Raw genomic sequence first — 14,365 nt, forward strand, 5'->3', positions numbered from 1 at the left:
ATGCTGTCAATTTTTCTCGATTATACTGCTGAAACAAAGAATACTTGGAATAAGTAATAGTATTTTTATGTAGAAGCACTATAAATGGCATTCAGTTTGAGTATCCAATATATATTTGTGAATTCAGAATTATTTAATTCTAGGTGCAAACTTTTATATTAGGCTGCAATTGCCAGGTCTCAAGATTTTCATAAAAATTGAAACAGAGTTTATCTGCTTTCTGCTGTTTTAGAATACAAATGTGTGTCAAAAGATGAGAAAAGAGGATATCATGATTGAATGTTATACCTTATCAATAATAATATGTATGTTAGCAAACATGAAAGTTAAAAATGATGAAAATGATGAAAGACTCAGCCTTATAAGATATTCATTAAGGGGTGCTAATCTGTAGTAAAGGATCTAAATATGTATCGTAAGAATTCAACTTTTTTCAGATTGTGGTTGCCTTAGTTCAGGACAGCCTGTGTCGTTATCACCTATCCATACTTCAGTGGTGGATCCAATTTCTGAGAATGATCTCTTTAGCCCCAGCGTTCCCTCAACAACTACCCAAAATTTTGGGCAACCAGTACTCTCAACTACATCTGCAGGTAAAACTGATTGGTTGTGGTTTATTTCTACTGGTAGTTGTAAAATACTATTTAAGTAGATAGCATTCAGGGAAAGTAACCAGGCTTGCTATCTTGAAGAATCTTTATCCAGCAATGTAAAATGCTGGACACTGACTAGATATCTAAGGTGATAGTGATGATGACAACTATTATTTCCTGCCTTTTATGTTGTATCACCCATGGTGGAGTATATAATATCACCCCTTCCTACTTTCCTAACAACAACCCTGTGAATAGATTAAGCTGAGAAAAAGTTACTGGAGCAAAATAGTGCTGTGATAATAATATAAGATAATTCAACAATAAAGGGATAATCTGGAGGAGTCTAATATCCTGCATGAACCATGATTTTTAAAAAAATGCAAAGAGAAAAATTGAATTTGGAAAAATTTATAAGTAGTTGACTTGTTTATGATTTGGGCAGGGGCAAGACTTTGTATAATCCCAAAAATGTGGGGAAAATCTGACTGAATTATATAACACAATACATTATGTCTCCCACTTTATCTTACACTATTCTCCCATTCCCCTATTTCTTTTTAAAATATTTTAAACATTTTGAAATAAAAGATATTATCCAGAATCATTCAATATATAAGCAGCCATGCCAAATTCATCACATATTTTAGTTTCCCCTGGTGCAAAATATGCGCATTGGTGGAAAAAGCTGGGCAAATGATCTACTTAATATTAATTAGAAAATAAAGCTGATTGGTGATTGGAAAGAACAAAATGAATTGGACCCACCTGCTCTGCAAACATGGGGAAGGCTTTCTGCAATGCTACATAATGAGTGAGATGCAACTGATTTCCTTTGCTTTGCTTCTAGGACCAACTGACCTGCCAACTTGCCTTTTTCCTTACAGGCATCACCAATATACCTGGACAGACCTGGCCAACCTACCATATGTATCCAGGGACTCCTACAACACCCTCTTACCTTGTCCCCATCCCTCAACCAATTTCTCCACCAAATTCTGTTCTCCCCACATTGCCCCTTACCTCTTCCAATGCCCCATCCATTGGCACTGCTGTGCCTGCACCACCTATCCCTATGTGGCCTACCTCTACTTCCCCTTTGTTCTCTCTCGCCGATGTTTTCTCTCTGGCTATGATGAGTATGGCCCAGTCATTTCTTCCAGCAGTATCTGTAAGGACTGCCCAGACAGGGCCTCTCTATACCTCACCAGTCCCACAGCCACCAGTTCTGTGTCCACCCAGCCCCACTACTGTACGTTTTATCTATCCTGAGCTGGTGTCTTCCCCGAAACCAGCCCACTTAGCCAATGGGATGTTGGGGCCAGTGGTGTCTCCAAGCTATAACCCAACTCCAGTCACCTCAATTGCTGGGAATTCTGAGAACAGTCCAGTAAGTCTTTTGAATCAGTATCTTATATGACTATAGATGGGGAAAACAAGAGGCTCTCTTGTAACCGCGTGCCTCAGTTCTAAGGTACTGTTAAAATGTATTACTTAATTATGATGGGTGAACATAAATGGGGACATTGCTACATGGAAATTAGTTCATTTTAGGAAATAGTGATTGCTTTTATTATATTTAGACATCAAAAGCTAGCAATTTTAACAATCGGCATGGGGATTTATTTTAATTATAATAGAGGAACATTCCTTGGAAGCTTTACCTCAGCTCCATAGGAACTTCAGTTAAATATTGATAGAGAGTTCTTGATTGTAACAGTTTTTCCATATTAGGGTGAGATGAGATGTACATTATTTTAGCGCTGCCTGAATCCCAGGTTAATCCTTTGATTTAATGAATTTTCAATGGATAACACAGCCATCTATTGAAGAAACAAACTGGAGTTCCACTGCATGGTGAATGGACCAAAAAAAGGAAATTCTCTATTGATTTGTTTCCCTTTCTCCACAGGTAGCTCCTGTTTCTTCCTGGTCTGGATCACAATTAACTATATCAGATCTCTCTATCTCCAATGGTTCTTCTGCTGAACACACAACCCTCAGTGAAGGTAAAGAAGGGTTTCAGAAGAATTGGAGAAGGAAATTTGAAGCCCTCTACAAGTAGCTATGGTGCAAAGCCATGACTCAGAGCAGCATCCCTAGTGGATAGCTCAAAATCAGCACAGTGCCAGATGTGGTGATGCATACATTGTTCAAAAGGAGCAAGTTTTGCATCACAATGCTACATTGCAAATTTTGACACCCCACTCCCTATACTATGAGTTAGGCTAAAATTAGCTGTACTGATATAAAACTGTGTTCCCTTCCTAAGATAGTACCATCCAACAGTTGCAAACTGTGCAAAATCATTTCACATGCTTGACTTCATCCATTTTGTTGATGTGGTTAAAAGACTTTAATGGGTAGTCTGACTGGTAAATATTGGTTATGGCAGGTTGCAAGATTGTCCCTTCCAGTTCCTGAGAAGTCTTCTTTGGTGCCTTTCTTTTCCACCATCACTTGACTCAATGGCTAGTTTTTGTGTTGCTGCAGGTGGTGCAAGGCTGCTGCTGTACTCAGCAGACTTGAGGAATGGTGGAAAAGTTCTAAATCTATACTTCCCTGCTTTACTACTCTCCCAGGCATGGCAAAAAGAAAAGAGAGAAGGGCTCCTGAGCTAGCCCTTTTGCTTTTGGTTTGATTTTATTTGACACCCAAACTGAGCTCCAAATGTATCCCTCTCATTGAAACTTTGGCTGTCTTGCTTTACAGTGAAGGTTTACTGCTCTTATGGAATGAGGTATATAAGCACTGTATAAGTCATGGCCTTTAACCAGCTTTCAAAATGAGCCACAACCAGGGCATCAACCAAATAAAATGGGAGGCAAAAGTACCAGCTGTATTTCCTTTGCTTGGCTCTGTTACTTGTTGGACCCATAGATTTCATGGAACTATGGTCTATGACAGGGGTGGGCAAACTACGGCCCGCGGGCCACATACGGCCCGTTGGTCTGTCCAATGCGGCCCGCCCCTGAAAAAAAATCACTGCCATTGGTCTGTCCAATTCGGCCCGCCCCTGAAAAAAAATCGCTGGGCGTGGCGTATTGCCCTGTGCCGCATGGCCCCCAAAGCTGCAAAACAGTGCGGAGCAATCTAGGGGTAGGAAAGAAAAGAAATTTGCAAAGGCCTCGGCTGGGAGTTCGAAATCACCTTCGAGTGCGACCTCTCCGAAGGTGAGTCCCCGCCGATCCCCCTTTTTTTTCTGGGGCTTCTAGGCTTAAACTTTGCAAAGGCAAAGCTTGCAGGCTGGAGCGTCTTCCCGCCGAGGAGCGGGAAGGGTTCCACCCGGCAGGCGGGCGGGCTGCTTGGAGCCACCTAAAGCTAGGCTGCTGCTGGTGGAGCCTTGCCCTGCCTTGGTGCCCGTTTCCCAGCTCGGCGGTCCTGCTCGGGCAGCACTTTAAAAGCCTGCTCCCAGCACCCGAGCAACTTCCCAGCAACTTTCAGCTTCCTTTTAACTCGCGGGCGCTCGCACCTGGCCCCGAGCCGCGCGGCAGAGGGGAAGCCCGGCGGGCGGGGGGCTGCTTGGAGGAGGCGACCCGGCGGTGCTCCAGCAGCAGCAACAGGCAGTTTCGCCCGGGCTCCGTTCAGGTGTCCGGCTGGGGCTGTCAGGAGTTGCTACCGCCGGCGCAGCTCCGTGCGGCTCCAGTCCCGCGTTGCCTTGGGAAGGAAAAGGCAAAACCAGGAGCCGCTGAGCCTGAGCCTCTGGTGCCGCTGCTCCCATTGCAAAGCACCGCCGCGGCTCTTCCTTTTTGCCTTTCCTTCCCGAGGCAGCGGGACTGGAGCCGCGCGGAGCTGCGCCGGTGGTAGCAACTCCTGACTCAGGGGCCTCCAAGGGGAGGGGAAGGAGGAGAAGAGGGGGAAGGTTGGGGGCGATTCCCAAAAAATCTTGTGCTGACCCGGCCTGTCTGTCAAATTTTAAAAGTCAATGCGGCCCCCGAGCCAAAAAGTTTGCCCACCCCTGGTCTATGACCATAACAAAGTCTTACCATGGATAACTTGTTCTTTTTGATACTTCATGTAAGAAGACATACTGTGAGTCGCTTCACAATATCCTTTGAGCAGTAGCTGGTAATTGTAACATCTAGAGGGGAATTCTAGGAGTATTTATGTTCACACGTTTTAAAGTTGCCAACTTCGAAAAATGTTGCTCTATAGGAAGATTTGCCCACAGCTCTTCCTCATATTTCATTTTTCTTTACCAGGAGAGCCCAAGCCACAAATCCTGGGCCGTTTCCAGGTGACACCCACACAGAGTATCCCATCAGAATCCCCCCCCAAAGGCGATGGACCTGACATCTCGAGTACTTCCGAATCTGATAGTGACTCTCCTGGTGAAACACCTGTGCAGGAAGCCGAGGAGGGTACCACTCCCGTGGCAGAGGGAGAGGGTGATGGCGAATCTACTCATAGCAACAATGTTTGGATGAATTATATGCACAGCCCTTCCTACCCCAGCAGTGATGATTCAGACAGCACAGAAGATGATGACGTCTGGGATGAACTACAAGCCTTGCGCCAGAAGTGAGTAGTCCTGGTACTACTTGGCAGTAAATAATTTCCCCCCCTACTCCATTCAGTAATATCCCCTTTCATTTTGTCCTTCTCTCAGGCATCTCTCTGAAGTAGAAAAGCTCCAGGCCCAGCAGAAACAAGAAATAGTAGAGCTTTATACCCGCCTTGGCAAGGTGCCACCTGCTGGAATTGTATCACCTGCCACCATGCTCTCCAGTCGCCAACGCCGCCTCTCTAAGGGCAGCTTCAATCCCCTGAGGCGCAGCAGCCTACAGCGCCCAGACGCAACACAGCCTCAAGGTAAGCCCTTTCTTACCTCTGTGCTAAGTGCATGCAAGCATGCTGCAGACTTAATTGACTAATCTACAGGAGTTGTAAGGCAAATTTCAGTAAGCCTACTTAAGTGAGAAAGTGCCTTGTGACACTTTGGAAAATGCACTTTGCGGATAAAGGAATATAGAATTTATACCGTATGACCCACCCTGATTCTATATACACCATCTCAATGTTTTGTGGGAAACTATTCCGCACTGCTGTTTTGTTAACAATCTCTAGGCATTTCCTGGATATCTGTGAGCTGAAAACATTTAAATAAATGCCTATCTATTTATGGAAATTTATTTCAATGAAATAACAAGACTAAAGGCCTGATCTCAATGAAAACACTTTAATATTGACCAAGTACCATCTTTTTAGGGATAAAGCCTTCACGTACAAATTGTACAGCCATTTGTTCACTTACCTGTTTCCAGTTACATAAAATCCCTCAGAGGGGAGGAGACTTTAACCACCCCACTCATCCCATAACAGTAATTAAAATAACTATTTCCTTGTTTCTAATATTAGAAGAAACTAACGGTCTTGATTAAGATTTTGGTAGGATGGATGGATGGATGGGTGAGATTTTGTTTAAATACCCCTCCCCATCCCAATGCAAATAACATGCATATTGTAATTGTGTATGATATTGTGTAATGATGTTAGCTTCCCATCTATATTAGTACTATATATTGATTTTCGTTACAGTTGTCTTTGCATTAATGTGATTATTACCTATCCAGGGATCATGAGGAGAAATTCTGTGAGTGGCAGCAACCTTGCCTCCCAGGAACAGCGACAAAGTAAAGGGGTGAAGTTTGCTAGTGATATTGGATGTCTGGTAAGGAATGGACTAGATCAGCAGTTGGCTGGGAATTCTGGGAGTTAAAATCCACACATCTCAAAATTGCCAAGTTTGAGAAGCACTAGAATGTTTCTAGAATGTTTGCTCTGGGCCAGAGGTTAAGTAGCCTCTGTTGGGCAGGCAAGTCTTGTGCAACCCAACTTGCCTTTTTCTTGTTTGAAGAAATTAGATCAATCTTTCCCCACCCATGGTATCCAGATGTTTTCATCTACATGGCAAAAGTAGCACCACAACCTTGGGCCCCAAGCCCTAACCCTTTGGGACATGCCACATATGCCACATAATGTCACATATGCAGATAGTGCAAGCTTATAGTCCAACACAGCAGAACCTTATTTTCTTCAGGCAGACTAGTTTAACCCCTCTCCACCACTGCAAAATCCACTTTGTCATTCCTCCCAAATGTAATTATTCTAGGCATGAATTAGCCAAACCAGAAAAGTTTCCTAAGCTCATTAATTTGCTACAAATATAATCCCAGAGTACTGCTTTATTTTTTATTACTTTTTCTAATTTGTGATCAATTGCAAAAAAGCAGCTTTACTTGAAACAGATGATATCTTACAATGATACTTTTAATACTATCAAACAAACATCTGCCTATCGTAGGTCCTTGGAAAGGACTTGATAGGTGGACAAAAATGCCAAATCAACTGATTTACTGTGCAGAATCATAATATATAATATAGATCAGGACCCCATAAGAGTCAAGCAACAGAATTTGAATGCAGCACACTAGTTTTCAAAAGTTTCAGAAATAAAAACACAGGTGTAAGTGTGTGTCTTTATTATTTTGCTATAGTTATCAAAATATGGCAACCTAAGTCCATGTTCAATGTTTCAATAGAAAGATTATAATAATTGTGTTCATTAATAACACTTGAAATATTTTCTCCAAATTTCTAGGTATGCATAGCATAGGATAGGAGTGGAATAGAAGCTGAAATTCTCAGCTTTTCAAATTCTGACTAGAGAAATCATGCCATTATATAAATATTCCTTAGACTGTCTGGATTGAATATACTAAGTTGCTTAGACACATGTAAATAAATAATATGTAACACCTCTTCTGGGTTACATCTAGCCATCCATCTAGGTCTGACAGGAAAAGCATGTTATGGGTCTCATCTGCTAAAGATGGCACCCAGAAGACAAGCCTTTTCTACCGTACCACCTGCTCTTTGGCATATCGTTCCCTCAAGGCAAGATTAGCTTCAACTCTATCGGTATTTAAGAAATATCTTTAAAAGTGGGTTTGGGGATCCCACAATAACAGGGAGCCCATGAAGTAATGTATGTGGGTTTTGATGCATTATACGTTCATTGTTTTAATGGTTATTTAAAAGTTGTTTTTAGGTTAGTTGTTTTTAATTGTTATTTAAAAATTGTTTTGTTAGTTTTATTATACAGTGCCCAGAGTCACATCAGTGAGATGGGCAGTTGTATAAATTTGATAAATAAATGAAATAAACCACACATATATTGTGCTAACCATAAATCAAATCTATTAAACCATAGTAATAAGATTCAAATATCACGTGAATCCAGGAATGTACCACTTGTGACACTCCAGAATTAAAACTTCCATTAGTTCAGCCCTAACGAACAATACCGATAGCAAGGGATGTTATGAGTTGAAGTACAGTATCATTTCAATAAAAATGATCAACCCCTAGAAAATGATGCATTTTTGTGGCTTAGGACATTTAGTAAGTCCATGTCATCAACGAGCAGTAGACATCAAATGCCTGCTACTTAAAATTCATTGTTTTTACAAATTACTTTTGTGTTTTTTTTCAGTAACCAAACCATTAGATGATACATCTGTGGATTCTACCTCAACCTGATGCCCACCCTCAAAAGGATGGAATGAAAGGGCCTTCTGCAACATATGCTTTTTGCTCAGTTTATAAGGGCAGTCACTATTATTCAGTATGGCAAATATATTTTGATAAAAGGAGCAGAATTGATGCTCCTGAGAATCGTATATGTACCAAACAACTAAGGATGAAAACACTTCGGTGCTACTGAGTTTCTCTTTATAAGCTTTGGATATGCAAAGGGATGCCAAGCCCCTGCGATTTGAGAGGATTTATCATGAAAATGCCAGGATGTGCATGCTTTTCTATTGCTTCTCTCTTATAAAGGAATGCAACTAAAATAGAAGTAAAAGGTGCCTATGGGATTTTTCATGTTCTGGAGTGGAATCCTTATGCTTCAAGCTTTATTGATCTATGTGCCTTGATAAGAGGAGATCAAGACCTAGAGTAGATCTTAATAGCTCTCCTAATTTCCAAAGCCACAGGAGGCTTCTCTGAATCTTTAAGCAGCTGTTTTATGGGAGATAAGTATGCCTTAGTCTTACAGGAATTAGGTCCTCTCCTCATTAATTCAGCTGCAAGTTTAGCCTTAAAAGCAGTGGCAGTCCCTCTGCACTTTTGGACATTTTTGCCTTGATTAAGGATCAACTTTTCTTACAAGGGTGTCTGCACTTTGGAGTAACTTTGTACATAAGATTTTGTACATCTACCATAATACAGTATATAAAGACATGCTTTGAAAGGAAAGCTGATATTGTAGTAAGACAGCACCAACCTGGCCGAAAATAATTAAAAAATGTGAACTTAATGAAAATAAACAAACATACTTCAAACAAAAATAGTCTAGATTCTTTGACCCCTTTTTTTCCTGTCTTCCCTGTACAATACTATTATAATCTGATCTCCCCATTAAGATTGTGTTCAGACCAAGAGCTTTTGGGAAAGCTATTCTTTTTTCTTCCATAATCTTTTTAGATTGAAAAAACAAGTGTTGCAAGTAGGAAATAATGGCATTGACTCCTACCTCCCCACAAGTATTTATGTTAATAAAGCAGGCACTAGCACAATAAAAGCTTTATTAGGAAGCTAGTGCTCTGGAGGGCAGGATCCAGAGGTGTTTTGAAATCCCCTCTCACAGAGCAAGGAATGCTGCATCCTGCATTGAGAGGTGATTCCACCTATTAAGCCCTTTCTTGACTTCCAGTGTTCTGCATACCAGTATTAGTGCTACAGTGCTTGTTGGCAAAGAGGAAAAAAGATTGTTATTTGAAGACTTCTAGCCACAGAATCTAGTCTTCCATATCCTTGGTATTATAAACAAATAAATGTGCACAAAAGCAGCAAATTTATGGTAATAGTAAAGTAAGTATAGATTACCGGTGTCAAACTCGTGGCGTCACATTACTGTCACGTGATGTATCGCAACAGTTTTCCCCTTCATAGAGTTGGGATTGGCATGACTTGCATGTGATGCAAGCGGCCACGCCTGGTATAGATTAATTCACCTCCATTGTCATCAGTAGAACTTCCAAGGGAATAAAATGGGCCAGTAAAAGAGAAAGAATCATAAAACACATCTCTACCCAATTCTGACACAATCTGAAAAAGCATTGTATTCTACTTTTTCTTGCTATTCCCATCTCCAGTAAAATTGTTTTAATAGTAAATCTCTTTGGTGCAAAAGGCACATTCCACAGTAAAAGAAATGTATTTATAAAAACTATAAAAAAATAGCTGGGATATACCAAAGAGGAACGCTCTCATGATCAAAACTCTATAACCAGAGGAGAGAATCTAACAGAAACAACAAAGACAAATGGAAATTTACAATGGATGAAAGCAACAAGTAGGAACTGTCACACATTTCAACTATTTGAGTCATTTAGTCTCCAAGAATTCTGGTGTATCTGAATTTGGGGGAGGGGACTACTCAGGCCAGGTATGTAATTTTTCTAACTCTGAAAATGGTTTATTCCTCTATTCCACTTTTGAAGAAAAAAAGTGATAGAATACTATTGGGCTCAATTCTGCTTCTTTAGTTCATATAAATACACTCTGAGAAGTAGTATTGGAAGGATAAGTTGTAATTGCCCTAAGCACTTGATCACTCTAGATCTGAGAATATTCTAGAATCTCTTCTAATAAGAGGGGGAAATCCTGCTGCTGAAATCTGAATTACAAATAACATAGGACACATTTTCTACTAAAGAGAAATGTCCTTTCTTTGAGCTTTAAAGAAATATGCATTTGATAAATGCCTTGTCTGGCTTCTAATCAGTTGCTAGTTTAATGATTCACTTACTCCAAATATATAAGAAACAATAAGAGCAACAATAGAGTTGTCAAAGTAGCACATCAAAAAGTTTATGGTCTGGAAATGAACTGCCAAAGCCTGCAAGAATTCTGCTTAATAGAAAAATTCAGGGGTAGGGATCTGTACAATAAGAATTTTTGGATTTTTTATTTTTTTTGCCATTTGAATGTGGTACGGGCTCATCTAAATACTAAATGCCAAGTTTGTTTTTCTACTTTCTGAAGTCATCCTTATATAATTTTTATTAAGAATATTGATTGTAATAGTAAAGTCTAACTAAATGTAAAGAAAAGAGAACAGAGAAAATGAGTAAAAAGTGCAAATGCAAAGAAAAATGAAGAAAAAACAAAATATAAATATAAAGAAGTGACATCAAATCATCACAAGTATAAAATTTAGTAACTCTTCAGCCTCTCTAAAGTTACAAACATTTATCACTTTATGTGATATCCCATCTGTTACCTATTCCATAAAGCATTATCTTTTCAGTCCCAGTTTCAGCAGAAAGTCCATAAAGGATAGCTAGAAGTAACAACATATCTTATTTTAGCTGTTTCAATTAAGCTCTATCTTTATCGTCCTTTTTAATTCTATCAGGCTTCATCTTTAGTTTGTTCAAATAGTGTAGGATTTGATTTCTCTTCATTTCTTCTTTGTCCCATCACACACAATCTTCAAGCTTCATCAACCCTAGCCCCAACACAAAGCAAAACAAAACAGCCAAAGTTCAATTCTTGCATTTGCCTACACTGTATAGGCAGATTTTTGCCAGACTAAACCTATGCTACCCTAAACTGATGGATATACCTTGGGAGATTCTAGAGACTGGCTATCCTAAATCATTTCTGCTTTTCACAATCCAGCTCTGTGATGGATATTTCGTCTTGCGCCCTTTCTTCAAATGCATTCCCTCCTTCGAAGGAATCTGCTACTTTTCTGCAATCCATCACTGTACCTCCCCTTTATAGATAGTTCCATCACACCTTTTGAAAATCTAGTATGGAAAAATTATCTAGGTCACTCTCTTGATTTATCATCTGTATTTCCCTTTTAAATTTCAAACTTTAACCAATTTCTTTTGCAGAATCAGTAAAACTGTTCTCTAAATCAGGGGTCCCCAAACCCTTGGGCTGTGGACAAGCACCAGTCTGTGGTGCACCGAAAACCGGGCCATGCAAATGAGCGAAGCCCATCTGTGCATGTGTGGGATGCAGGCAATGTGTGAAACCATGCCCTCTCTGGTCCTTGGAAAAACCTCTTTCCACAGAACCAGTCCCTGGCGCCCAAAAGGCGACCACTGTTCTAAATCATTCCCCTGTCAGTTATATATCCAATTTTGATACCATCTCTTATTTTGTCAAATAACATTTGTTCTATATCCGATATTTGTTCAATAATATCTTTTGAATATCCAGGCAGTCCTTGACTCACAATCCTTTTAATGATGTTTAATGCCTTTTGATGTTAAAATGGCAGTGAAAAAAGTGACATATTACATTTTTCTCATTTTTTCACACTGTGGCATTCCTATGGTCACATGATCAAAATTCAGACACTTTGCAACTGATTCATATTTGTGATTATTGCAGTGTCCCAAGGTCATGTGATCACCTTTTGCAACCTTTTGACAAAGACAGTGGGAAGGCAGATTCATTTAACAACTATGATACTGATTAAATAAGTACATTGATTCACTTAACAACTGTGGCAAGAAAAGTCCCCAAATGGGGTAAAAATGGCTTAACTGTCTTAGCAAAATTTTGGGGCTCATTTGTGGTTTTAAGTCAAGGACATCTGTAGTCTCTCCATAGAAGCAGACTATTTTCTGATTCAATTCTCCAAAATTCTCCTTCAGTGTCATTGTTATAACATAAAGCAACTTTCAAGCCTCTATATAGGTTTTCTAGATAAAATTTTTAGTTCCCTATAATGGCCAATTTTTGAAATCATAAAATTATTTATCCATGTCATATAAAAACCATAACAGAAGCTATTTCCCATGAGAAGCTATTTGTACTTTATAAGTAACTCCAAAATCTCTTTATATCTGGATCCTTAATCCATTTATAACTCTCTAGGATCAAAATCCTATTTATCTTTTGCTGTTTATTTCAGATTCTTTGAATTCTTAAGCTTACAATTAAAATTTTATTTTAGGATTAAAGGTAAACTCATCTGTCATATTCAAACTTGTCATTGTGAAGGTCTCTAATAGCTTAGAAATAGTTAATGAGCAATTTCTCAAAGTATGGCTTGCAAACATCATTTCTTTTAAAAAGTCCCACCAGAGTTGTTGAGAAAGATGGATAATCTCATCATATCCCAGCACTCAAATCCATAGAAAACGACTGCCCTGTAGTCTAGTGCAGGGGTCTCCAACCTTGGCAACATTGAGACTTGTGGACTTCAACTCCCAGAATTCCTCAGCCAGCAAAGCTGGCTGAGGAATTCTGGGAGTTGAAGTCCACAGGTCTCAATGTTGCCAAGGTTGGAGACCCCTGGTGTAGTGGGAAGCAGCCATCTGGAGCACACACAGGCAACCTCTTTATCCAGAGATTCCAAGGAATCAACTTACTCATCAATTCCTTTGGCAAAGATCTTTGCCATGGGTCTTTGGCTCTGCTTTCACAAAGCCATCTTTCGTTTGCCATACCTGCCCTAAAATCCCACTTCCTGAAGTCACTTTTGCTTTGAAAAACGGCTTTCAGATATTCTGACCTTCACTAAATAGTTACTTTTGATGTTCTGAAGTATTTTAATATGTGCATAAAAAGATTTGCAAAGCTGTTAAAAATTACATGTGACTATGTATTTCTAATATCTGAAAAATATTAGTGTACTCGTACTAATTCTGTGTGACATTAGTATTATCTTATTTATACATTGTAGTCATTCCCTGGAGTTTTTCAATAGAAATTATGTATTAGTCATGCCTTGATTGACCTTATTAGCCTTCCTTGAGGATCGATCTTCAAATCTGAACTGAAAAGGCTTACATTTTAAGAGACATCTGTTTTTTGTTCCACATTTATAGAATTGTGACTCATATATGCTCTTGCTAAATTCTAAATAGTCTAAGGGTAAGCAAAGTACCTTTATGTCCAAATAGCCAAGAACCCCTTAATGTACAATATCATGGCAACTATTATAGAAAAGGTTACAATCCCCTACTTATGAACAGGTTGTGTTCCAAGAGGCTATTACTAAGTGCCTTTTTTATAAGTCTATCGAAGTATTTAAAAAATGTTGTTAAAGTTCTTCACCTGATTGATTGCAAATTAACCCCTTAATGCCCTTTAAGCATCAGTGAGCATCTCAGCTTTCTCTCACTGCTTACTTATTTGCTCAGATTTCAGCCACTGGGGCAAGAGCAGGCCAGTCATCCCACAGGCCACTGGGACCCTCACTGGGAAAGAGTTGCCAGCAAGGTAACCAGTACAACCCACAAGTGAAAGGGTGAGGTACACTGTTTAGTCTTGATCATATAAACAACGGTAGGCAGCCCATTTCATTCTCCACAGGGATAACCAGGAGCAAATTTGGTGGGAGCTTTCCAGCAGTGGGAGACTCCCAGCTCCAATGCCCATTTTCATGCCACCCCATTTCCCTACCATTAGACTTCTCCAAGCATGTGCATGGGTCAGTTGTTCTTCTCTGATAGAACCCCCTTCTGTGTCAGCATTCAAGTGGAGACAACTTTTTAGTGCCTTAGCAATTCTCTACCCTCCTAGGGTGTTTGGATCCTGTTTCAGGTCTTTTCATGCCAGTCTCTGCTCCACTCAGTCAGTGGAGCCTCCCAAACATGCTCCTAGCCAAGGGGTGTGGGATACTGCCACCTTCTTTATGCCACCTTCTTTATGGGAGGCTCACAGCATGCATAAACTAACACTTTCTACCCGTAGAATCTTTTAGGCTGGAGTCACTGACAGGTTTGTTTGTATTA

At 39.9% G+C, this 14,365-nt stretch overlaps 1 protein-coding gene across 1 annotated transcript in view; it reads left to right on the plus strand.

Annotated features, from left to right (window-relative positions):
* The window catches only part of WNK4 (WNK lysine deficient protein kinase 4), a 44,224-nt gene extending 35,286 nt beyond the window's left edge, over nucleotides 1-8,938 (plus strand). The window contains exons 14-20 of the mRNA XM_026687659.2: nucleotides 438-593; nucleotides 1,481-1,983; nucleotides 2,506-2,602; nucleotides 4,796-5,114; nucleotides 5,203-5,405; nucleotides 6,167-6,264; nucleotides 8,089-8,938. Of these exons, the coding sequence (XP_026543444.2) occupies nucleotides 438-593; nucleotides 1,481-1,983; nucleotides 2,506-2,602; nucleotides 4,796-5,114; nucleotides 5,203-5,405; nucleotides 6,167-6,264; nucleotides 8,089-8,091 (1,379 nt within the window). The 3' untranslated portion in view covers nucleotides 8,092-8,938. The remainder of the gene's footprint in view (nucleotides 1-437; nucleotides 594-1,480; nucleotides 1,984-2,505; nucleotides 2,603-4,795; nucleotides 5,115-5,202; nucleotides 5,406-6,166; nucleotides 6,265-8,088) is intronic.
* The last annotated feature ends 5,427 nt before the right edge of the window (nucleotides 8,939-14,365 follow it).

Source organism: Notechis scutatus, chromosome Z (assembly GCF_049901735.1).
Source record: "Notechis scutatus isolate UNSWTSFEM ecotype Mainland chromosome Z, rNotScu1.2, whole genome shotgun sequence".
NCBI lineage: Eukaryota > Metazoa > Chordata > Lepidosauria > Squamata > Elapidae > Notechis > Notechis scutatus.